This window comes from Choloepus didactylus, chromosome 8, assembly GCF_015220235.1.
Source record: "Choloepus didactylus isolate mChoDid1 chromosome 8, mChoDid1.pri, whole genome shotgun sequence".
Classification (NCBI taxonomy): Eukaryota; Metazoa; Chordata; class Mammalia; order Pilosa; family Megalonychidae; genus Choloepus; species Choloepus didactylus.
Window position 1 is genome coordinate 32,726,173 of NC_051314.1, and position 26,577 is coordinate 32,752,749.

The following is a 26,577-nucleotide window of genomic DNA, read 5'->3' on the forward strand; positions in this document are numbered from 1 at the left end:
TGGTTGAATATATACATACACATACATTTCATGGATAACAGTTTAACAGGCAAAAATGTCCACATGAAATCTATTTCCAGAGTACTACATAAAATATCCAAAGAAGTATCTAAGTATAAGTGTGACTGTAAAATAATGAAATTAATTTCTGTTAGTCAGCCAGGAAATTCAGTCTCATTATTTCAATAGCCCAATGCCACTGAAATGAGCTCAAAGGCAATTAACTTGCAGTTTCTAATAGAACAGTTTATTACCTTCGATGGTAGTGATATTGTTGAAGATTTGCACTGTGACTTCCTCAGATAAAAATATAATAGGGCCATTTCTAGGTAGGAGTCTCTTATCAACCTAAAATGATATAGCATTGTATTTATTAACAGCTTAACCACTCATAGTCATATTGCATCATTTGCTGACAATTTCTGAGATGAAAGGCAAATATAGACAAAACCAGCATCTGTCCCAACCTCACACCCTCTTTTCACAGCACCTTTGACCATCAGCACCGGCATCTTCTTCCTTACTGAAATTGGGAGCTCATCCAGAGAGTTGAGCATTCTACCTTGTCCTGTGCTATGACCGCTGTGCAGCCCAGCAACAAAACCATTATGGAATATAGGACACAAGGCACTAAAAAAGTGACAGTCAGGACTGGAAGAACACACCTTGAAAATTGAGCCTTTCTCTACCCTTCTACAGCATTTGAAAGAAGAGAAGCAGAAGGTTATACAGAAAGCAGTGGCTTGGCATGGGTAAGGTCTGTGTAGTCACTCGCAAGCCTATCAGGCAGGGCCATTTTTCACCACCTCAGGAATAAGGATGATGGCTTACTCTTAATCTGGAGGTGATTTTTATACAGAATTAAGTTGGCCAACCTTGGTGCTGCTGACATGAGCAAAGAGCCACATAAATCCCTCCCAGATACAATTTCACATCCAGGGGAGGCCCCTTCAATCCTGGGACTGACAGGAGATGTGGTTACAGCCTAGAGGTGATTCACAGTCCAGCACGGCACCGTGATAATGGCCGTCATCAACCATGATCACAAATGAGGCCCTGGGTCAGAGCCAAGAGCAACAAGCTTGAGAGGTAAGTCAGTAAACCTGACGTGAAGAGAACTCCCAGTCATCCCAGCCTTGAGTATTCAAAGTAGTACCAGAACATGGGGCTAAAACCAAAAATACACATATTGCTACAACAATGGGAAGATATTTTTACTTCTTCTTTACCCTGAGTTTTGATCATTTCTCAGGCTTAGCTGTATAGCATCAAATAAACTCTCAAGTTGTGAGCTCGGAGACTTCTTTTCCGTCAATATTTGACGTTCTACTTTGCCTGGAAGAAGAAAAAGATAAAGTTATACAAAGGTGGGTTTTCCCTCTTTCTATCATTTAGAACTTAGGAACAAATAGTTCATGCTGAAATTTAGGAAATTGATGTGCTATCCTTTTGTTTGTTTTTCCCGCTGGAAAGTAAGTCAATGGAGAAAGACCTATTGCCTCCTCCTCCAGGATTCTTGAGGACTTAAAACAAGCAGGGTTCTTTTTCCTAAAACTGAGTTGGTCATCACCTGGCCCTTTGTAAAATCTGTATTTTTTTTTCTATAGTGCATGACCAGATTTTCAAGAAGCTCATTGTTACTAGAAAAAAATTTCACAAACTTTATCATAGTTTTGACCTCAAATACCTTTTAGAAAAAGAATTTCAGCTTCCACCTCATGCTCTTCTGTTGCTGATAACTTACAAAGCTCCAATGCCATTTCAAAGAGGTGCAGAGCAGGTAACCACTTTGAGGAGTCCTTCTTTTTAATGGTATAATATATTTGCTTTGCCACTGTATGTCCTAAAAGAAAAACAGCTGGATGGAGGAAGAGTAATAAAGTATACAGCATTCATAAAAAGCCTTCAAGCAAGACTTCTTTCACAGTAATGGCTTCTGTTAGGAGCTCTGGTGGTCTTTATAGCTTTTAGCATCTAAAAATTTTTGAAAGAAACACAATATCCCATATTTCGATGAACTACAACAAAAGCCCTTTGCAACCTTATCATTGATAAATTTCCACCATGTTTTCTCATTTTTAAAATGAAGGATACCTCCAAAGTATCTTTTGGTTCTAACATTGCATGATGCTCCACAAAGCAACCATCATGTTCTCCCGGAAAAATCTGAGTGTTTTTTGTTATTACCAATAAAATTTGCATATAACAAAAGCCCATTATTTTCTTTCTATTCCACACTATCGTGGTTGCTTACTATGCATTTGCTTGTCATTTCAACTAGATGGCAAATACATTATGGACAAGGACCACAAGCATACTTCTTTTATGGCCTCATTGTCACTTATCATACATGAAGGACTGTTGTGTGAAAGAGACATTAGAATTATTCTGTGTAGCCTCAAAGACAGACAGACATTAATTCATTCCACAAATATTTGCTGAGTCCTTAATGAGGGCCAAGTGCTTTTCTAGGCACTGGATAAAAATGAGAAAGGAGACTAATAACAGTTAAGATTTACTGAGGGCTTCCTACCTGTCAGTCTCCATCCCAAATACTTAACACATATTTTCTCACATAATCATACAACTCTGAATGCATACCATTATCATTAATCAAGATCATGTGGCTAACAAGTGGCAGGGCTATGATTTGAACCTCAGCAATCTTGCCCCAGGGCCCAGGCCTTACACTACCACCCTACATTGTCTTTTAAGAGCAAGGTCGTGGAGCTTAGTGTTTAATTGGGAATATAAACAGCCAGACAGGCAGTCAAAATGCTGTGTGACCAGTTGTGTGCCAGGGAAGAAGAGGGCACCTGGGCAGCAGATTACAAGGACCTGGGAAAGGTCAAGCAGTGCTACCCAAAGAACATGGATTTCTAGGCTGACAGCTGATAAATACCCTTGGCTTTTGGTAATTTTAAAGAAAAAAGTGCTGGGAGAAGAAGTAGAAGACAGCTGTGGAAAGCACTACACTGACAGGATAGTTTAATAAGCACAATAGAGGACTATACACAGAATGACAGTGTAGGATTGCAGAATGATACAGACGCAGGCTTCTAGTGCTGGGTCCTGGCCAGTCATTGGCACTAACATGTCATTCAAGACTTTGGACAAGTCCCTATATGCCTCCAAGCCTTGGGTGTTTTCCTCTGAAAAATAAGGCAGTAGTACTAGAAAATATCTAAGGTCCCTTGAGGTTCTGAAATTCTCTGACCCCAAGATGCTATACCCCACAAAGCGTTTTCAAGAGACCTAGAATTTTTGTAAATTTTTAGTTCAAGAATGTGCTATATGAGTGGCTGGATGAAGAAAGCACACAATCTATCTATCTATGTATCTACATATCTATCTCTAACTCTATATCCTTCTATCTCCTTCTCTCCTTCATCCAGGAGGAAGTTACTAAGCCCTTACTCTGGACCAGGCAGGGTGGTAGTACACTGCTGAGGATACAGAGATGGAGAAAGCTAGAGTTCTTGCTTCCAGGGGGCTCCCAGGACAGTAAGGAAGCCAGGAATGGAATAGTAAGAATAGTTAAAACCTACAAAGCTCTTAGTCAAGCTAATGCCCTTCTAAACACATTCAGCTTGCCTAATCCCACAAGTCAGTGAGATTGATACTTTTCTTATTTACAGATGAGGTAACTGAAGCACAGAGACGTTAAATCACTTGCTCAGGGATCTGAACCAGGATTCTTCTCTAGAGTCCATGCTCTTAACCCCAGCATTATCAGCAGTGATTAGATCCCAGGCAAGAAGGGAAGTAAGGATACGCTGCAATACCATTTGTCCAATAAAAGCTCATATTTCAAAACATCTCCTATTTTTATAAGTTCTGCTTAATGTTTCAAGTTGTACTGCAGCTGTTTATTAATATAAGTATATACATGACAAATATACTCATCATTAACGCATCTATATGTAATAATACTTGAATTATTGTCTAGAGTTTTGTTAGAATATTAAAGAACTATTACTGAAATTATTGACTATTTTCTCTCTCTCCCCAATCAGATAATAGGCTCTTTGAGGGCAGAGATAGTGACTGGCTCCTTATTATATCTCCTCTCTCCAATGTCATTCTTGCACATAAGTAGTGCTTAATAAAGGCATGCTGATTGAATGATTGTAAGAAATTTAAGTGACTTCCATTCACTCCTATCATACAATCAGTAGCCTAGTTTTTCATCTAATAAGAGAGCTCAAGATTCAGTAATTAATTGAAAAACTAATCTTAAATAGCCAGGGTGTTTATTTTTGTTTCACAAAAATAACCTCATGATATTTTTTTTTTCCTGTCAGAGGCATTCATAAACAGAAAAAAAAAGTGACTCTCTTCTTATGATGCAATCTATACTATCACTATAAAGGAAAACTTGTTGAGAAAGCATCAAGTCACAGATTATTTTGTGCTTCATAATATTGAAGTGTTCCTTTTTCCAATAAACATCCACTCTGTGAGAAAAAAAAGTTGTGAAACTGACGTTGTTTTGACAGAAAAGCTGCTTTTGGTTTTGTTTTTTAAGTCTGTATTTAATATAATATAACAGAAAGCAAGCTGTTCAGCTTCAAGTGAGTCTAAAAAACAACAACAGTATTGCCATTGAGTGGTGACACATCTTCAAGATTAGTAAGGCAGAAAAGCAGAGAATACATTTGATTTAGCACAATCTGTACAACTTAACACAATCTGTACTTTAAGCTCCTGTAGAAATCAAATACCCTAATAACATAACGAATTGTGAACTAAAAATGCTGAAAAATAGCTCTCATGGAATCAGAGAGCTGGAAGGAATTCTAGAAGCCAGCTAGGCCAACTGAAGTTCATAAATGAGGAAACTCAACAATATAGAGATAAAATTATTTGTCTAAAGTAATAAGTCACATCTGATGACAATGATAATCATATAATAACAATGTTTAATAATAATAATAATGAGGAGGAGGAGCAGATGGGCATCAAGGGGAAAGATTCTGGGTGGATGACAGCTTGACCATAACCCAGTTGCCTTCCCTTTCCCCTTCCAGTTCAACTATCAGCCTCATCTGAGCTGAGCAGCTAATGGTGCAGGAGCAGGTGGGTCGGTCCTAGAAGGTTATGGGTAAGAAAAGAGAGAGTTTGTGCAGGAGTTTTCTGCTTTCTGAGCTGGACAACAGCCTGGGAACCAGAGGCACACAGCCCAGGGTCAAATCAGGACAACCTCTCGGAGAGAACTTGAAACTTGATTAGACTGGGAGATCCAGAGGAGGGCAGCCCTGGCTGGCTGCCTCCTTGGTTCCTGAGATGCTGTGAGGAACCTGAACAGATAGGCTATGTCCTCTGTACTCCTGAGGCTATAAGAATGCTGGCCTTTGCAGCTTCTCCTGGTGCCTCAACAGGGAACTGAACTCTTGCAGGCTAGTACCGAGCCAGCCCATAAAAGAACTAGCTATTCCTACCACCATCTGCGATAGGTTAACTGTTGTGGAAGTTAACCCAACAGCTGGACCAAAACCCTAATAAGTAGACAAAGTGAAATAGCCCACCAAGGTGGCTGTTAGCCAGAAAGAGGAAGAACGAATAGAACTCCCAGAACAGGTGACAATCGGTAAAATAAAATAGAGTCAGATGACAACTGGAATTTTAAAAAATAAGAATATGCATAGAGATATAAACGTAGCACAAAAGACATTCTGAAACTGAAAAAAATATTTTTTACTTTAAAAGTTAGATTTTGAGAAGATGGTTAATGTAGAGATGAATTAATGGTCTGAAAGTTCAAGTAAAGTAGAATCATAGATAAGATATAAATAAATGGAAATTATAAGGGCAAAGTTAATAGACTTGGAAGACAGATCCAAATCTTACATACAAATAATAGTAGGCAACACTTAAATAGTGCTTACTGTGGACCATATGCAATTAACTCACTTAATTTTCTCAACATCCCAGTGAGGTAGGTGCTATTATTATCCCCAATTTAGAGATGAGGAAACTAAGGTACAAAGAATTTAAGTCACATGCTTAAGATTTGAACTTCAGTAGGCTTGTTCCAGCTATAAGCATTGCTGAAGAATAAGAAGGAGCAGAGAGAGTGACAAGGCAATAATTAAGCAAGAAGAAAATTTCCTTGTGCTGGCAAAAAGACATGACTGCAGATTGAAAAAGCCTACTGAGGTCTAGGCAAGTGAAGAGAGAAAAGACATACTCAAATGCATGCCGGTAAAAATCCTGAACTCCAGAAATAAAAGGCAAAATCTGACAGGTCTTCAGACAGAAAGAACAAATTTCTTACCAAAAGAAAAGGAAAAATGAATTAGACTGGCATCACAGTCCTCATCTGCAACATTCAGTAGGAACAATGGAATAACATCTACTGAATACTGAGAGGCCACATCCCAGGATTTTGATATGGAGCCAGATCAATAGCTCATGTACCTGTCAGAGTGCAAGAAAGGTATTTGCAGAAAACAAGGAATCTGAGAGACCATGAGCCAGAACCCCATCTGAGGAAAACCTTCAAACAAACAAACAAACAACAACAAAAAAAGGACTCAACAACCTATGAAGCAGAAAGAGACTGATAGATGAGGAAGATGAAAAGGATAAAGAAGTGATGAGTAATAACAGTCCTTGTACCAGAAATGGCTACATAACAATAGATAATGGTAGAATGTCTGGGATTGGATAATATAAACAATAAGTAGTTTCTTTAAAAAGAAAGGAAATAGTCCCAAGGAAAACCTGAAAATATTCCGGATCAGAAATAAGCTCAGTAAAATCTAGAAGCTGGAGAGAGTAGGGAGAAGGAAAAAAAATTCTAGAGACGACTTCTATAAGGTGAGGTTTAAGTAGAAAAGTAAAATTCATCTAAAGATCTCATGTAATTGAAGAGAGTTTATAAAGGAACCAGGCAAAAGTGTCGTGGTGAGAGGAGACAGGGGGATCTGGTTATCAGATTAGGGAACCAGATGTGTGAAAATGGAGACTGGGAAAGGAAAGGAAAAGTATGAAGTATGATAGAGCTTCTAAATTAATAAGAAAAAGTTGATAAATAATAACTTGAGAAATAAAGATAAAGGAATAAGTCATAAACATAAAGTAGGATGCAAGGAATAAACTGCATGATTGCTATGTGCCAGGCATTGTTACACACAATAAAAACTTCATCTCAGTTGTTTATTCCACATATACAAGGTAGACAGTCCCATACCTATTTTTCTGGTAAGGAGTCAAAGTCTAAGAGCTTCAATAATTTCCAAGATCAAACTGAGAAGTGGGAACACCAGGCTTCGAGCATAGGCCCTCTAGACTCCAAACTCTCATTGACTCAGCTTGCTATGTGCTCTCCCCAACATGCCTTCTTGCATCTGCTAACCCAGGTGTTAGTCTTGTTTTCACAGCACTGCCCATAAATTACTTTTTTCCAAATATTTGAAAAGGCTCTATCATTTACTGAGCACATACTATGTGCCAGAAATGTTGCTAGGTCCATAGTTCTCATTAGCTCCTCTTAACTTTCATGTGAATATAAACTTAAAAACTGAGAGAAAATAGGTTTGTTCCTTGATTAAAGAATATTTCTTAGTTTTTTTTTTTTCTTATTGCAAAAGTTATGCCATCCTTGTGGAAGATTTAAAGAGGAATGATAAACAAAAAGTAGAAAAGAAACAGTGGCCATAATCACAACAGGTGAAGAAAGTCCCTATGAACATTTTGGTATAAATCCTCATCATCATCATCTTTATTTTTCATTGATATCATGATGCATATAACGAATACTTTGTAATTTTGTATTTTGTACATTTTTCCAAGGTAGTATGAACATCTTTCCATTATACAAAAATTATCCTATAACATTGTTATTGGTAGTTACATAGTATTCCATCGGAGGAATAAAGTCCAAATGCACCATTTTTGATTGGTTGGTTGGTTGGTTGGTTGATTTCAGTCACTGTGGACATAAAATCATTGTGTTGAAAAGTTTATATTCTAATGGAGTCTTCAGACAAGTAATCTGTCCTTAGAGTCAGTGTGGTAAGTGTTATGACAAGAGTAATCACTTGGAAGGGGATGTATGTGTGAATATCTAATGTAGTTGTGGGAGATAAGGGGAGTCAGGAAGGCTCCCCAGAGGATGTGATGCTTAACTAAAATCTGAAGAATAAACTGAGTTAGAGGAAGCACATTTGGATTTGGGGAGGGGGGTTGCATAAGAGAAGGAAGAAGTGGTAAACAGCAAATGCAAAGGTCTAAAGGCAGTGCACAGCACCTACAGTGATTTAGTGGGACTGGAAGGTTGAGAAGGTAAGAGGATGGGCAGGTAGGTCTGGACCAACTCACAGGAAGCCTTTGATGTCAAAATAAATAGGGAGCATTTATTTAAAACAGACTGAGGAAAAAGAACTTGTAAAGGTGATTAAGATGGCAACCAAAGATGGCAACTGGGAATGTTGTGTCCGAGAATCCAAAGGTTAGGAGAGCAGCATTTTGGGAAGTTGCGATTGATGTCAGCAACGTCGAATGCTGCAGAGACTCTACGTAGGCAAGGTCAGGAAAGTATACACTGTAATTAAGTCCCTGGTGACCTCAACAAGAGTGATTTCTCTGGTCAAAATCCAGAAACAAGGGCGTTAAGGAGTGAAGGGGAGGGGAGTAAAGGAGAAACAATGAGCAGAATCCAGCCTTAAGAAGTCTGGCTGGAAGGGAAGGTTGAAAGGGTAAGAGAGGCTTAGAGCGGATGTATTAGTTTGTCGACTTGTTTTGTTTATTTTGTTTGTTTGTTTTTCAATGGTGGAAATTTGAACATGTCTACAATGAGGGAATGTTTCATATTCAAATGAGGAAATAAGGGAAAAAGAATCTATTGAGCAAGAAAGATAGATGATATCTGAGTTATCATCAGTAAGTGTGAAGCAAGGTCCTGGCAAAGGAGGGAACAGGGTAGGAGCAGAGTACAGGCCAAAAGGTTTGATTTGGATAAGGAGATACCTGCTCACCTGAAACGGGAGGGGAAGCTGAAGGAGGCTGGTAAAATTAACTGTGATGATTAGAGAGAATTTGCAAAGGGTGGTGGTATAAAAAGACAGGAAGGCCTGTACACAGGTTTCCCACCACTTGGAAGTTACACCACCCTCCCAGGATTTAAAATGCTGTCATAGGAAATTTATTATTTAAGGTGCCTACTGGTCTACTGTGAAGGAATATAAAACACTGTGCCTTCAAGACACTTTGTTATATAATAAATCAAAGATTTATAACAATCCCACATTTATAAGATACAAGGATATACTTGAAATATTTATTAAATTTATAAGCAAGTTACTAGAGTTTAAAAATGAATGTCAATCTCATTAACACATTTGTTAAAACTTATTTTTTATTCCCGCACATTTATGTTAAGCATTTGTAAAGATACATGCACCAAATTGAATCCACTGTGACCTAAATAGATAAAATGCATTTTTTACACATATTCCTCTCCAAAATCTTATTTACCAGTTTGTCATAAATTTAAAGAAGCAAGGTAATAATTTAGCAGGGAAAAAATAGTTTTGTTTAAGAAAATTTGTGTTTATATGATGTTTTGGACAGTAAAGTCACTGAAATGTACAGTGATTTTGAAGTAGACTATGTGATTATAATTTAAATCCAAATGACTGATTAACTGAATAAAGCACAATAGTGCAGGGCAAGCAAACAGTCATACTCGTTGTGATTACTGTAACCAACTTCATACTTTATTCATACGTAAAGACCATCCATACCTCCAATAAATAAAACAGATTCTTGGAGTTCACATCACAAACGCACAATCCAAAAACCAAAAGAAAACAATGTCGTGCAGGAGGGATAGGGGCACTGTAGAGAAAGAGCAAGTAATGACAGAGCTCATGTCCTCAGAGGAAGTCTGAAAATTCTCTGCAACAGAGAAAGGGTCTGGTGGTGGGATCAGGGTCAGGTGCCAGAGAAGTAGACTGGAAAAGAAAGCCCAGGACACAAGAGTGGGAACAGAGCAGCTAGGGCCCAGGTGCTAGGACTAGGTGAGAACACCAGCTATTAAAAGTTGGAAGCAAAAAGGAAAGAAAAAAAAACCACTAAAAATAAGGAATTATAAACAAATAATTCTAACTGAATTTTGAAAACAGTACTACAAGGTTCCTTTAAGAGTGAAGTCCAAGATTCACTATGAAGTAATCAGTTGCTCTGTGAAAGAGAAATGAATTGCATTTGTTGAATAACATTTGTTCCAAAAGTTTATCGCTGTTATCTCATTGCACTGAGCTAGATTTCTCATTGACACAAAAGAGACTTAAAACACTGTCCCTGTCTATGAGAAGTTTATAATCTATTGAGAAGATAAGAATAGATACATATGAAACATTTACACCTTAATGAATGTGAAACTGTAAGTTAAAAGGGGACTATTCCCCCTCTTGAAACTCCTGATAAGAATGGGTGACAAATATCCTTATGTTCAAAAGAGGGGGCTCGTGCATAAAGGTAAGACTTATTAAAGTTGAGCCAAAAACTGCTAACTGGCTTTGCCGCCCAGAGCCCAACGCCAGCCTTCAGAAGTATGAGAGGAATAAAAGGGGGTAGAGGCTTCCTGTGAAGAGCTCTTGGGTTCAACATTTGTCAGGGGAGTGAATGAAAAATAGGATGGGCAGAGGGAGGACAGACATGATCAAGGAAACTGGTGCGAGTCATCAGAGGTCTTAAAAGAGGGAAGAGGGGATTTTAGGGAATGGACTGAGCTGGAATGGGGAGAAACTTTGTAAAGGGAGATCCAAAAGGAAGTTCCTGCAATCACCTATACCTGAAGAGACAATAGTGGCAGTGAGAATAGAAAGAAATAGACCAGGAGATTTTCCAGACAAAGAGAATTTGGCACCTGATAGGACATAAATTATGGAAGGTAGGAATGGGCCAAAGATTAGCTAAAGATGCTAAAGCATATCTGACTTCTGGCTCCAGACTCACGAATCAGCCACTTTCTTGAAACCCCTCTTTTAAGATGCCCTAAGCATATCAGTCTAACACATCTGCAATATTCAATGAGAGCTCTTTCCTACCATTCCCAACCTTGCTTCTTTCCCTGTCCTCTATCTCAGCTCATGGCACCCCACACAGCCAGCAGCTTGAGCCAGAAAGCTAGGAATTGTTTTCAATTCCTCCTATCAGTTCCACACAACCAATTACAAGCCATCAGCAAGTTCTGTTGATTCTACCATCAAATTCTATGTCAATCTGTTCTCTTCTCTTGACTCCATCTCCACCACCATCCCTGACACTATTGCAAATGCTTCCTGCTTACTGGTCTGCCTGCTCCAATCAGGTCCACTTTTGCTTGGCCCCAATCTGCTCTCCAATCTATTCATCCAGCAGCCAGAGAAATCTTTTTAAAAAATAAATTGTACTTTGGTTTTCTCTTTGCAAAAGAGGATAATAGTTGCAAGGATTAAATGAGCTAATATTCGTAAAGCCCTTTTAGAACAGTTCCTGGCACATTCCTATGCTATACTAGTTATATTAGTGTATATTATTTAACACTATGCTATATTAATATTATGTCACTCGCCTGCTTAAAACATGCCAGTGGCTGCCAACCTCTACACCATGTTTACAGAGCCTGCATGGGCCGCCCCAGCTCACCTTTCCATTCTCTTTCCATTAGGCTGCCACTCACCCAGTCTGCTCCAGCTGCCCCAGCTTCCTCTCAGTTCCTGATATCAGAGCCCACAACTCATTGCTCCCTCTGCAATGCATAACTAAAGCACTTGCATTTAAGATCTAGGATTAAACACCACCTTCCCAGAGAGGGCTTCTCCAGTTTCTTTATTTATTTAGGCACTCCCACTGTGTTATTCTTTTCAGGAGACTTTACCTTCTTCTATCACAGTACTAATCACAATTTATAATTATATCCACATACATAATTTGTTTTATATGTAATATAAAAACAATGTAATTTTATATAATTCACATATAATACATAGGTATGATATGATATGGTATATACACTCCTATATATGGTTTGTTCACTTGTTTGTTTCTGTCTCCCACACTAAAAGCAGGCATTTTATCTGTTTCAATCTTTAATAACTTCCCAGGGCCCCACACAGTTTGGCACATTGTAGGCAGTCAAAAACCATTTGTTGAATAAATAAAACACAATTATTTAGTAATACTGCCCCATTTAAATGCAGCCTGAAAATAACTTAATTTTTAAGTAACATGTCTAAATGTTCTTACCAATTCTCATTTTTATTTTGGCCAATAACATGACATGAGGAAGATAGATATTTTTCAAAGGCTGTAGTGGATTTGCATATTTAGTGTTTGATAAAGGAAATTCAATTGTTTCTCCAAAAGTTAGCATCTATGAAACGACATTGTAAGAAACAATTAGTTGATGTGGTTTGGAATAAGAAAAAAGACACAAAAGTAAGTTATTAAGTCTTATGAACACAAAATCATTCTCACCTGTTCAATAAGAATGTTGTGAGCTTGAGTCAACAAACTTAATTTATCTATTTTGGAAGAAGGAGATTCTTTGAATTTATCAGCTTTTGTTAAGTCATCCAGCAAAAGTATGCTTCTTACCAGGGTTAAATAAGATCTAGGAGAAATAAACTGATTTCCTTCGAGCAAATGCATTATCTCCTATTAAAAAAGAAAATAATTCCTTTTGATAGTATAGTTCCCAAACTCTCTAAAATAAGAGCTGGCCATGTTGATTGTAACACATTCAGTGCATAATGAAATTTAAACGCCCCTTCTTTTGTTCTAAGATCTTTCCCTATATAGAAATGTAAGCAAGGTTTCCTTCATACCTGAAGATTTGTTATGATGTCTGCCTTTAAATGTTTTTCTTGCAGGCCAAGGATTACAGATTGCATCAAGAATTCAGCCTGTAGCTCTGTGTCACCTGCATTTTTTGCCTCCACACACACTTCATTGATGAGGCTCGCACAGTCTGTCATATCATTTTCTAAAATGAACAAATGTACGTATTTAAAATGCATTGAAAGTAAGCGATTAAGCATGTATAGAACAGGATGGTAACAAAGACTGAAAAGAGACTTACATGAAACACTGAAAAGAAATGTGTTGTTATTTTGGGGTGGTACTTAAGAGTATTCCAATGCTGCAAAATGTAATAATAGTATTATATGAAATAATTTAATTTGGGAGATGGATAGAGATGGGTGGATAGAAGGGTATATAGAGAGATAATTATAAATCACTTCAAGAGCTAACACTCTGTGCCAGACTTTGCTTTAATGAATTTTACAAGTTTTAACACATTTAATTCTGACAATAACACCATGAGGTAGGTACAATTATCATCTCTATTTTACAGAAGAGGAAGCTGAGGCAAAGAAGGACTAAGACACTTGACTAAGTTTACACAGTAAGTAAGTGGTGGAGCTGGCATTTGAGCCCAAGACAGGTGGCTCCAGAGTCTGTGCCCTTAATCCCTATACTGTGCTGCTGCCTAGGTGACAAGATGCTTGGGCATTTGTACTTTGAAATCTCTTTGCCCATTTTGCATATATCAGCAACTCATACGCTATTTTCAGTAATACAATGGACTTTTGAAAATGATTCTTACTTAATAAACTGAATTTATTATTCTGAAAACAGATCAAACTAAGAAGTTATACAATGTTAGTGTTATAATAAAATATATTCCAATGAAACTCTCTTCACCAAAATAAAATTCATTTTTATAAGAATGATTAAGAAAATACCTTTCACGATTCCAACGCCACGAATTTGTGTGACAAATGCAGTCACCAATGCTAAGCGGCACCTCAACCACAGATGAATGTTGAAATATTCTCGGGAATTTAGGGAAATAGGATCTAAAAACTCATCATCTTTATTTTCAGTGGCCTACAACAATATTAAAATGATGGTTATCTTCCCATTTAATAATGTCAAAGTTCTAGCCTATTGCTAAATATAAGTTAAGAGACGTATTCTATATTATTTAACAGAACATAATTTTTAGTTTTAGAAATTATTGTTGTGTATTCTATAAAATATAAAATATACACAAATAAATAAAATCTCCCACAATCCTTCATTAACATTTGCAGGTTTTCTTCTTCTCTGTGTACCCATTTTTGAAAAATAGTTTTGTAGTCTGTATTTTTCACTGTATTATATTATCAGAATTTTCCATGTCATCAAAAGTTTTTATAAACATCATTTTAAGGGCTGAAAAAGAATAAATAATATTGGCTAATATTTATTGAGGGCTTACTATGTGTCAAGCTAAATTCTTTACACATTGTTTCATTTAATCCTCCTAATAAGCCAAAGAAGGGTTACTATTTCCATTCTCCAGATGGGAGAACTGAGACCTAGAAAGTTTAGCTATCTAACTTAAACTTCATCATAGTTTGGAGGAAGTAGGGTCCAAATCTGTGTCTTTTTGAATTTAGAGCCCCCCTGTGTTACATTGCTGTATGCTGCTCATGCTCCATCCAAATGATGCATTACTCTTGATTTACATGCCCATTATTTCACTTCACGAAATGGTCATTAATGGCCACATCTCCTGGGTGAGCTTTTTCTAGGGGGCAATCAGTCTTAGACACTTCAACTGGAATAAGCTTTAAACTCATCTAGAACAACCTCCATTTGTTCCAGGAATTTCCTGCCACAGCATCCCTGAGAGCTCAGCATTTCCCAGCCAATGAGCAACACCACCTTGAAGGCAGCTAGAACATGAGTAAACAGGTTGAAAACACAGGGAGAGAAACAAAGTGAGCAGAGAACAGAGGCCCAGGGGCAGGAAATGATGAGACTGGGTCAGACTGAATACTGGAGGAGTCAAGTATTTTAGATTAGCACTACAGAAAAAATATCCATCAATATACTTTAGTCGCTCAACCACTACATTTCTATTACTATCAAAAAGTCAAAGTCCATTCTATCCAAGTCACAGTTTCTCAACCTTGGCACTACTGACATTTGGACTGGATAATTCTTTGTCTTGAGGGATTTCTTGGGCATTGTACAATGTTTAGTGGCATCCGTGGCATCTACCTACTAAAGGCTAGTAGCACTCTGTCTGGTTGTGACAACCAAAAATGGCTCCACATTTTGCCAAATGTCTCCTGGGGGGCAAAATCATCCCCAGTTGAAAACTATTGCTCTAAGTTAATTTTTAGAATTAGATTGCTTTTTATAATTTGTGTTGCTTTTAATAAAGTAGAGAAATGAGGTTTTTTTAAGGACAATTAGTTTTGCTAATTTATAATGATGTTAGACAATAGTGATTTTATTAATGAAACTCAAAATAATGAGCAAGTATTGTCTGACGAATCTTTATATTTTAATCAAAAATAACCCTATATTGTAAATTTACGTGGGCTTATCAAAGTCCAACAAAATCCCAACAAATTTGTGACACCAGTTATCAAAGAGATTTGAGGGCTTACATGTGGAAGAATCTACCTACCAGCAACCAAGTAGTTAACAGCACAGGTGTCATCCTGCCAATGCCAAAGTAATAAATTCAAAAGTGAAATGAAGAGTGTGCTGGTTTGAATCTGTTATGTACCCCAAAAAAGACTATGTTCTTTTAATCCAATCTGTGAGAGCAGACCTATTGTGGGTGGGACCTTTTGATTAGATTGTTTCCATGGAGATGTGGCCCCACCCATTCAAGGTGGGTCTTAACCATCTTTATGCTGTCTTCTATGAGAGGATAAAAGGCAGAGACATTTTGAAGAGAGCTCAGAGATGCTTAGACAGAATTGCCCCAGGAGAAACAAGCAGAGAAGCTAAGAGAGAAGCTAAGATATGTAAACCAGAGTTTGCCCCCAAGAGAAGCTAAGATAGAAGCTAAGACAGAAGTCCAGAGACATTTTGGAGAAAGCCATTTTGAAACCAGAACCCAGGAGAAGAAGGACCAGCAGATGTCTCCATGTGCCTTCCCATGTGACAGAGGAACCTCAGATGCCATCAGCCTTTCCTCAGAGAAGGTATCTTGCTTTTGATGCCTTGATTGGGACATTTTCATGGTCTTAGAACTGTAAATTTGTGAACTAATAAACCTCCATTGTGAAAGCCAATCCATTTCTGGTATATTGTATTTCAGCAGCTTTAGCAAACTGAAACAAAGAGCAAATCTTGTGAAACAATTTTACTTACCAGTGAGGTCAGACCAAGTGCACGAGCATGATAGCCCTGCATGGGACTCTAGCAACCAGCACATCCAATTCCATCAGTTCACAAATGGGAATTCAAAATTTCAAAAAAAGTTTAAGGGACTTACTTGCCCAAGGTGTGCCAGTTAATAAATAGCAGAAACGGGAATTAAAACACAAATCTTTTGACTCTGAATTCAAAGTTATTTTTCTACATCACCCCTTTGCTTTACTCAAATAAAAAAATCAGATAATCTCCTAGCATGCCAATAGTTACTACATAATCAGTACCAGAAAGATAGTTTAAATCCAGACATACAGAATTTCCTGGAGAAACTCCTGGAGAAGTACAATTCTCTGCATCATCCTGTGTTACCTTCTTCTTAAAAAGTTTTGAATCCTGGAGAAGTTTAAGTGTGGAAAACACTATTGCAGCACTAAAACAGAGAAGATATTTTAAATGTTATTAGTATTATAAATGTGTTATTTGTGTGTTGTTTCCTAAGTCTCTTCCTCAAAAAAAAAAAAAAAAAAAAAAGAAAGGAAAAAAAAAAAAAACCTTCCCATATCCCCACCCACTGCCAAAACTGTTAGGTGCCCCTTTTATATACCCTAGCAGCACCTTTGTCTTAACTATATGGTAGTATTTATCGTATGATTTAAACGCCTGTAAGTTGCTCTAAAGCTAATTGTCTTATTCCCTATTGAAACCCAGCACCAACTATCATGGGTGGGACATAATAAAAACTTAACAAATAGTTTTAAATGAAAATGAGTGAATAAAAGTATAAATGAATGGCTTTTCCCAGGCTATGAAATAAAATTTATTGACACTTACTTATAAAGTAAGCACTTTAGAATGTGGTTCTCCAGCTTTTGAAGGTTATAAAACTGTTACACACACTACCCACTTAGAAATTCTTAACCTAAGTTATTATTTAATCAGTGTCTAGCAGTACCAGATGAGAAATGTAACAAATTGAGTAAAAAGAGGACAGGAGATATCAATTCTCTTTAATTCTCTGTTGCTCAGTACATAAAATTATCTGTATTTAAAACCATTCTATCCTCCCTCCATGTAAAATAACAAATTTATAACTGACATTTTACTTTTTGAAAATATTTTAATAATATATTTAAAGAGCTTCCTTCTCTTGAAAATCTATTCCAAAACAAAATTCAAAATGCAGAACAATCTGTAGACCTGATCGTGTTCACTGTAGTGTTATTTATAAAAGGGAAACGTTAAGTAAAAGCCAAATGAAAAGGGTACTCTCATCTATTGAACTGCCCTCTTTATATCTCTGCTTGTATTGTTAATAGTCACATTTAACACATTAAAAGTAGAACCCTCTGTTTGGTGGTTTAAAGCTGTATGTACTCCAGAAAAACATGTTCTTCTCAGGCCAAGACAGTGGTGCCACCCTTGTGTAGAAAGGCTGAGTCTGCCCCAGCACTTGGAGAGGGTGGGTCTTCCACCCCATTGTTCAGGAAGAGTGCTACCACTCCAGTGTTCTCAGAGGTTGGAGCCTGTGCCTCAGGGATTGAGGAGAGTCTGGCCATCATCCTGACGATTGAAGAGGGTGGATGGCCATGTGCAAGCACTTGAAACAAGTGGGCCTGCCACTCCATCAGGCTTAGAGGACAAAACGTCATTCCATAGGTGACTCTCAGACCTTGAAATCTACTGGAGTATGCCATGCAGGTTTCAGAATTGTTTGGTTCCTGTGACCCCTGTTTTCTTTCCATTTTCTCTCTATGGGAATGGAAACATTCATTCATCTTACAACTGCCTCTACATTGTATATTGGAAGCAGATAACTTCTCCAGGTTTCACAGATCCACAGACAGAGGGAAATTGTGCCCCAGGACAGACCACACCTATAACTGATTTTGATGAGAGTTTGTGCTTGACATTTTTGCTGAAATAACTTTAGGTTTTTGGGATAGTGTGATGGAATGAATGTATTCTGCATGTAGAAAGAGCATGTCTTTTGGAGTATGGTAGTTTGAAGCTATATGTGCTCCAAAAAAACATGTTCTTAATCTAATCCATTCCTGTGGATATAAACCCATTTTAAGTAGTACCTTTTGATGAGGCTACTTCAGTTAAGATGTGGCCCTCCTCATTCAAGATAGGTCTTATCCTCTTAACTGGAATTTTTTATAAAAGGAATGAATACACAGAGAGAGAGAATGCCATGGAAGTAAGAAGCTGAAATCAGAGAGTAACACCATCAACATGGCAACATAAACAGCTACTGAAAACTCCTCTCCAGAGATTCAATGAAAAACAAGGACAATTCTGAATTATTTGAAACTCTGGAGGAAGATATAGACTGGAGAAAGACCCTGAAGATGTTGAATTGAAGAAAGAGAAGAACTATCAGGTAGGAATCTTCCATCCCAGACCAGCCGGTCCTCTCCCCTCCCCCTCACTTGGGCTAAGTGTGGGAAAGGCACAGAATCAGCAGACAGGAACCCTCCCACCAGGGACACTGATTTTAAAATCTCTCACAGCAGAGAAGGAGCTAAGATGGTGGCACAGAGAGGAGTGGAATTTAGTTAGTCCCTGGAACAACTAATAAACAACCAGGAACAACTAAAAAATAATTTGGAATAACTGCTGGGGGACAACTGTGACTGTCCACACATCATACATAAACCTGGATTGGGAGGAATGCCTGAGATTTCAGCATAAAATCTGCAAGTAAAAACAGGCTGAGCTGCAAAACCTTGCTACAGTAGAAAGCAGCACTTTCTATATAGACCAGCCTAGCTCCAACTGGGGTTTTAATTAACAAATGTGGACTACCGAATACAAGCTACAAACCTCTAACAAGAAGACAGGCTTTTAGTGATGACTGACCTTAAAGAATCTGAAGATTCTGCTGTCCCTGGAGGGGGAGCCCAGAAGACCAGGTGTTACCTCTGGCAGATGAGTGAATCTGGGGGCCGTGGACTGGCTCTGAAAGGGGGGCTTTCTGTCCCTTTTTCTCTCTCTCAACCTGTGAGGCTTAACTGAGAGCCTCAGCCATTTTCAGTTAGCAGCACTCTGACACAGACAGGGGTGGAGATAACACAGCCCGAGAGACAAAGAAGCTATTCAAATGCAGATGATAACTCCCTGGGGGGGGGTGTATCTTCCCTAAGAGGAAGGAGGTGGGGCCCAGCTCTACTACAGGTCTTCCTTTCAGAACCAGACCCCAGAGCCTGGGGGAAAACAGCCAAAACAGAAACTAAGGGTGCCACACCTCCTTATACCAGTCAGGAGTGACAGGCTGACAGGTGCCACCTTCTGGGCAGGCTAGGAAAAGCACAGCAGCTAGAGACCTCACAGGAAAGTCTGTCAGTTTCTAAGACACACCCACAGAGAAACTTGAAACTGAATATAAACCCATTCTGAGATCTGAACCTGTTCTGGTCTGGGAAAATCTGACTGGGGTAACAAAGGAAACGAGATGCCTAGACAACAGAAAACTACAATCTACAGTAGGAAAAATGAAGATATGGCCCAGTCAAAGGAACAAATTTACACCTCAATAAAGAGAAAGTTAAGATATTGTTTTACTTTAATGAAACAATCTATTAAAGATTTTCAAAGAAGCGTGCTAAACCAAATCAAAAAACAAATCAATGATTTCAGGGAAGATATGGCAAAAGAGATGAAGGCTATAAAGGAAACACTGGGTGAACATAAGGTAGAATTTAAAGTCTGAAAAAACAACTAGTAGGATCTATGGAAATGAAAGGCACAACACAAGAGATGAAAAACACAATGGAGACATACAACAGCAGATCTCAGAGGCAGAAGAAAACAATGAGGAACTGGAGAACAAGATGCTTGAAATCCTATACACAACAGAACAAATAGGGAAAAGAATGGAAAAATATGAGCAACATCTCAAGGAACTGAATGACAACATGAAGCACATGAACGTATGTGTCATGGGTGTCCCAGAAGGAGAAGAGAAGGGAAAGGGAGCAGAACCAATAATAGAGGAAATAATCACTGAAAATTTCTCATCTCTTATGAAAGACATAAAATTACAGATCCAAAAAGAGCAGCATACTCCAAACAGAATAGATTTGACTAAATCTATGCCAAGATACTTAATAATCAGATTATCAAACATCAAAGACAAAGAAAGAATCCTGAAAGGAGCAAGAGAAAAGTGATCCATCACATACAAAGGAAGCTTTATAAGACCAGGTGCAGATTTCTCAATAGAAACCATGGAGGCAAGAAAGAAGTGGTGTGATATATTTAAGCTACCAAAAGAGAAAAATCCCCAACCAAGAATCCTATACCCGGCAAAACTGTCCTTCAAATATGAGGGCGAGCTTAAAATATTCTCTGACAAACAGACAATGAGAGAGTTTCTGAACAAGATACCTGCACTACAGGAAATACTAAAGGGAACATTACAGACAGATAGGAAAAGACAGGAGTGAGAGGTTTGGAACACAATCTTGGTTGATGGTAGCACTGCAATGTAAGTATACTGAACAAAGATGACTGTGAGTATGGTTAAAAGAGGAAGGTGAGGAACATATGGGACACCAGAAGGAAAGAGGAAAGAAAGACTGGGACTGTATAACTCAGTGAAACCTAGAGTGCTCAACAACTGTGATAAAATGTACAAATATGTTTTTACTTGGGGGAGGACAAATGAACGCTAACCTTGCAAGGTGTTAAAAATAGGATGGTTTGGGGAAAAAATACAATCAATGCAAACTAGAGACTATAGTTAACAGAAACATTGTATTATGCTTCCTTTATTGCAACAAAGGCAATATACCAAAGCTAAATGCCTATAAGAGGGGGACATAAGGGAAAGGCATGAGACTCTTGGCATTGGTGAAGTTGTCTGACTCTTTCATTCTACTTTAGTTTAACTCTATCTTTCCTTTTTGTTGCTTTTTAGCTGTCATGTTTTTTTTTTCTTTCTTTTTCTTTTTCTTTTGTCTCTCTACCTTCTTTGACTCTTCTTCCTTCTTTGTGGAAGAACTGGAGATGTCCTTATATAGATAGTGGTGATGCTGGTGAATACATAAATATGTGACTACACAGGGAATTATCGATCATTTCCTAGGATGGAAAGTACGGTGAGTGGACAAAACCATCTTTAAAAATAATGGGTTAATGAAGAAACATTGAGGGCACTATATTGAGTGAAATATGTCAGACACATAAGGAAAAATATTGCATGGTCTCACTGATATGAACAAATTATAATATATAAACTCATAGACATGAAATATAAGTTACCAGGACATAACATGAGACTAAACAATGGGGAGCTGTTGCTTATTATGAGCAGAATGCTCAACTAGGTTGAACTTAAGGGTCTGGAAATGGACAGAGTTGACGGTAGCATATTATTGTGAGAATAACTAACAGTGCTGAATGGTGTGTGTCTGTGGTGGAAAGGGGAAGCTTAGAGTCATGTATGTCACCAGAAAAAGAGATGAGGTTAAAAGATGGGAATGTATAAAACAGTGAATCTTAAGGTGGACAATGTCCATGATTAACTATACAAATATTAGAAATCTCTTTCATGAACTAGAACAAATGTAGGACACTAAAACTAGAAGTTAATAATAGAGGGTATATAGGGAAAAAATACACCTATTGCAAACTATGTACTACAGTTAGTAGCATTTTAACATTCTTTCATCAACAGTAACTAATGTACTATACCCATACTATGAGTCAATAATGGAGGGGGGGGGGTGGTTAGGGGTATGGGAGGATTTGAGGTTTTTTTGTCTTTCTTTTCTGGAGTAATGAAAATGTTCTAAATATTGAAAAAAAATTAATTTGTTGATGGATGCACAGCTGTATGATCGTACTGTGGGCAACTGATTGTGCACTTTGGATCTTTGGATAATTGTATGGTATGTGAACAATCTCAATAAAATTAAATTTTAAAAAAATAACAACAAAAACAAAAACTCTCTCACAGAAGTGAGACATACCCCACTGTTTGGAGACCCAGAGGACAGGGGAGGATATTTCAAGGCCCAAGTCAGTGAGGGAAAAAGAGACTCAGAAAACATGGACAGAGACTGTGTTTCTATCCCTGGGTCTGAAAACCCTTCCCCCTCCCTTGAGGGAGGCAGCAACCAGTGGCCATTTCCTTGCCTTGGGGATGGCTGGAGTACTGGGTCAGCTGACGGAGTATTCTGACACAAGTGTAGCCCCACATCAAGCCAGATTTTAGCCAGCAAAGTGAGGGCACAGGAATCCTGTAGTTTCAGCTCACCTGGGTGGTGACAGCCTGTGCTTGGAGGCAAAGCAGCCTCTGAGGATGAGTAAGTGACTGAACTGCGCCATCTGCTGGACAGCCCAGGAAGTGCAAGGGAATAGAAACCCTTTTAAAAAGATTCTTCAGACCCTTACTAGGACCACAGGAGCTGGTCTATGTGCCCTGCACAGAAACCCAGCCTGGTTTTGGCTGAGACATATGGATAACCCAGCTGTCAAAGCAGGACTCTAAAATAAACCCAGGTCTTGCTGACCGGCAGAAAACAGAGCCCCACTGGAAGCCAGCAGATCTACATTACCACACACAGTGAACTTGCAGGGGTGCCCAGTGCCTGCCTCCCATCCCTGTGGCAGATCATGGTGGATGCCTGATTTGGGGAGAAGACTGGGGGGCGGGGGGGCAGAGCCAATCTGACAACTGGCCAAGCAAGAGAAACAAATAAATACAGAGATTAAAGAAAACCAACAAGAAAACACAAGGCAAAAGAGAGAAAACAACCTCCAGAATAAACTAATCAAGAAAATCAGATGCCTAGAAAGCAAAAAATCATGGGCCACATCAGGAAACATGAAGATATGGCCAGTCAAAGGAATAAACTATACCTCAACTGAGACTCAAGAGTAACACTGTAATATGCTTCCATTAATTGTAACAAAGGCAATCTACCAAAGCTAAATGTCTATAAGAGGGAAATATAAGGGAGGGGTATGGGATTCTTTGCATTGGTGGTGTTGCCTGACCTTTTTATTGTATTTTATTTTTCCTTTTGTTGCTTTTTGATTGTCATTTTTCTTTCTTTCTTTTCTTTTTTCTTTTTCTTTTCTTTTATTTTTTTTTTTTTTTTTTTTTTTGCCTCTTCCTCTTTCTTTGTGGAAGAAATGGAAATGTCTTCATACAGATAGTGGTGGTGAATACATAACTATGTGATTATACAGGGAACCACTGATTGTTTACTTAGGAGGGAATGTTTGGTGTTTGAATTAAACTGTCTAAAAAATAAACAGAGGATACAAGTGCTAGAGAAAATGTGGAGAAAGGGATGTACCTAATCAGCATTGGTGGGGAAGTAGAATGGTGCAGCTCATCTGGAGGGTATGTGGTGGTTCCACAGGAAGCTAATCATGAGGCTGTCATATGGTCCTGCAATGCTGTTATTGGGTGTATTCTTGGGAGAACTGAAAAGAGGGACACAAATGGACATTTGCACAGTGGGGTTTATGGTGGCAGTATTCACGATTTGCAGTGGATGGAGGTGGCCTAAGAGCACATCAACTCATGAACAGAATGACAAACTGTGGTGTTTACATTCAATGAAATATTGAATTGCTACAAGGAATGAAGTTGTGATTATGCAACTAGGTGAATGGACCTTGAAGACAGTATGTTGAGTGAAATAAGCCAAAGTTGAAAAGACAAACATTATAATGCCTCACTAATATGGACTAACTATAATGTGCAAACTCTGAGAATTGAATCTTACAGCACAGGTTATCAGGGGAAGGCTTATTGTAAAGGTTTCTAGATTGTAAGCAGTTACTTCTATTCCTGAATTGTAATGGCTATTTCTAAATTCTGAGATGCTGAGCTCTTTGTGTATAACCTGGTCAGTCCCTGGAACTTTAGGTTTTTGTGTGACACTTGAGACTCAAAGCCAGAGTCCAGCAGCTATGAATGTCAGTATTAACCCACACAGAAAATGTTAGAGAGTCTCAAAAAAGAGATCAGACTTCGTTTAGAGATATGAATGAAATGGACTTGGTTAGGATTAAGGTAAATCAGACTAAAGGGTAAAGGGTGATATTGATGGTGTTTTAAAACTTCCACTTCTGGGTGAGACCAAAGGAAGAGATGTTTATTAGGTGCAAAATCTATATTTTTTGTAACACACTATATAATTTAACGTATATGGTCAGTTTATTCAAACACAATAATTACATGGAACTTTGTATAGGGAGTGAGATCTGATAGGTTTGTACAGGTTAATATGAAGCCCTGATACATCCCAGAGTAATTTGGGCAGAGAATAAAAATGTATTTGCAAAGCCCACTTGAGGGACCAGAGAAGAAATGTAGAAATATAAAAATTCCCCACCTGGGGAATTACTGATATTCTCATAAGCATTGCAGGCTACCAATTTAGAAGGCTGAGCCCTCGATCTTGGGGCTTGCCCTTATAAAGTTTGTTACCACAAAGGAGAAACTAAGCCTACTTAAAATTGTACCTAAGAGTCACCCCCAAAGAACCTCTTTTGTTGCTCAAGTGTGGCCACTCTCTAAGCCATCTCTGCAGGTGTGGAATAGCTAGAAGGAAATACCTGAAACTGATGAACTGCAATTCAATAGCCTTGATTCTTGAAGACAATTGTATAACTATATAGCTTACACTTGTGTGACTGTGTGATTGTGAAAACCTTGCGGCTCCCACTCCCTTTATCCAGTGTATGGACAGATGAGTAGAAAAATGAGGACAAAAAGTAAATGAATAATAGTGAGGGATGGGGGTATGGGACGTTTTGGGTGTTCTTTCTCGCTTTAATTGTTATTCTTTTTTTGTGGTAATGAAAATGTTCAAAAATTTATTGTGGTGATGAATGCACAACCATATAATAGTACTGTGAACAACTGATTGTACACTGTGAATGACTGTATGATTTGTGCATACATCTCAGTAAAACTGAATTTTTAAAAAATGAATAAAAAAAGAAACCAAAATCAACGAAATTCAGAAGAGAAGGGAGAGACCAGCTAACATTGCCAATGCCTTGCCATGTGGCAGAGGAGCCAAGGATCACCCGCAGCTGGTCTTTGGGAACAAAGCAATGCCTTGATGCCTTGATTTGGACATTTTCACAGAATGTAACCATGAGAGAATAAATTCTCATTTTTTAAGTCAAAACATTTCATGGTGATTTTCTTTGAGCAGCCTAGGAAACTGAAACACCTTGCTTCCCTTGCTCCCACCCAAACCTGCTCCTCCTCCATACTCTCCATCTCAGACCCAGAACCCAGGAGTCATCATTGCTTCTTCTCTTTGGTACATACCCCACATTAAATCCATCAAGTTCTATCAGCGTCACCTTCAAAAATATGGATAGAATACTACCACTCCTCATCTACTCCACTGCTATTGCCTTAGTCTAAGCCAACAATATCTCCAGGCTGGACCACTCCCGTAACTTCCTAACCAGACTCCCTTGCTATTGCCCCTGTCCCCTGCAGTCCTGTTCTTCACACAGCAGCTGAGTGACCTCTTGAAGACGTAAATCAGATCATGTTACTTCCCTCCATAAATGGTCCTGAGGCCTCTCACATAACTGGAGAGTACACCTCCCCCTGAGGTTTCCAGCCTAGCACAAGATCAGTTTCACTGGTGTCACACAGATTCTTGAAAGAATATACAGTCTTATTTGTAGGCCTCCAGGGTAGACACGTATGTGTTCAATTTTTAAAATACATTTCTAAAGCCTCTTTTATTTTTTTGTCTACATGTTCTACTAAAAATTTAAAATACTTTGCTAACATTGACCACAGCAATTTTCTTTTTTTTCCCCTGAAATCCTGCCCCCCCCCTTTTTAAAATGATGATGAAAGTACTTCCTGAGTGTTTGTCATCTGTCAGATGCTGTGCTGAGTGCTTTGTTCATTAAAGCACTTCACCCCACAACAAACCTATGAGGCAGACACTATTATTGTCCTTATTTTATAGATTAGGAAACAGAGACACAGAAATGTTAAATAACTTGCCCAAGATCACACAGCTAGAAAGAGGATCCAGGATCGGAACCCCGGAAATTGGCCCTGTGAGCCTGAACATGATGTGGTCTCTATCTTTTCAGATTTTAAACAAGTTTGGCTTTGTTTACATTAGCATGGTGTTACTAAATACCATATTTATGATCATTACATAGCTATTGTCAACTGCACCTTTTCTAAAAGGCCCTCTTTGTCCAGTTTAATGACTTGCCTTGCATTCTACTTAGTCTGATATTAATATTGTCACCTCTGCTTTATTTATCTTTTGTTGGTAACTCTGATCATCCTTTTTTTAAAACTGTCTAGAACAACTTTGATTTAGATTTTTTTTTTTTTGCAAGTGACCTATAATAAAATTTTATTTTATTTTTTATACCAGTCTGGGAGGCTTTTTTTTTTTT

The 26,577-nt window shown here is 38.2% G+C and overlaps 1 protein-coding gene across 10 annotated transcripts in view; it reads right to left on the minus strand.

The window, feature by feature from the left end:
* Positions 1-26,577, minus strand: part of CFAP54 (cilia and flagella associated protein 54) — a 429,497-nt gene that overhangs the window by 117,233 nt on the left and 285,687 nt on the right. For 9 of the 10 annotated variants that reach the window (XM_037846937.1, XM_037846939.1, XM_037846938.1 and 6 more), the window contains 8 exons: positions 16,471-16,588; positions 13,740-13,884; positions 12,819-12,976; positions 12,469-12,648; positions 12,238-12,364; positions 1,688-1,858; positions 1,230-1,335; positions 255-348 (listed from right to left, as the gene is read on the minus strand). In XM_037846937.1, the coding sequence (XP_037702865.1) occupies positions 255-348; positions 1,230-1,335; positions 1,688-1,858; positions 12,238-12,364; positions 12,469-12,648; positions 12,819-12,976; positions 13,740-13,884; positions 16,471-16,588 (1,099 nt within the window). The remainder of the gene's footprint in view (positions 1-254; positions 349-1,229; positions 1,336-1,687; positions 1,859-12,237; positions 12,365-12,468; positions 12,649-12,818; positions 12,977-13,739; positions 13,885-16,470; positions 16,589-26,577) is intronic. The other variant, XM_037846934.1, reaches the window with a different exon arrangement.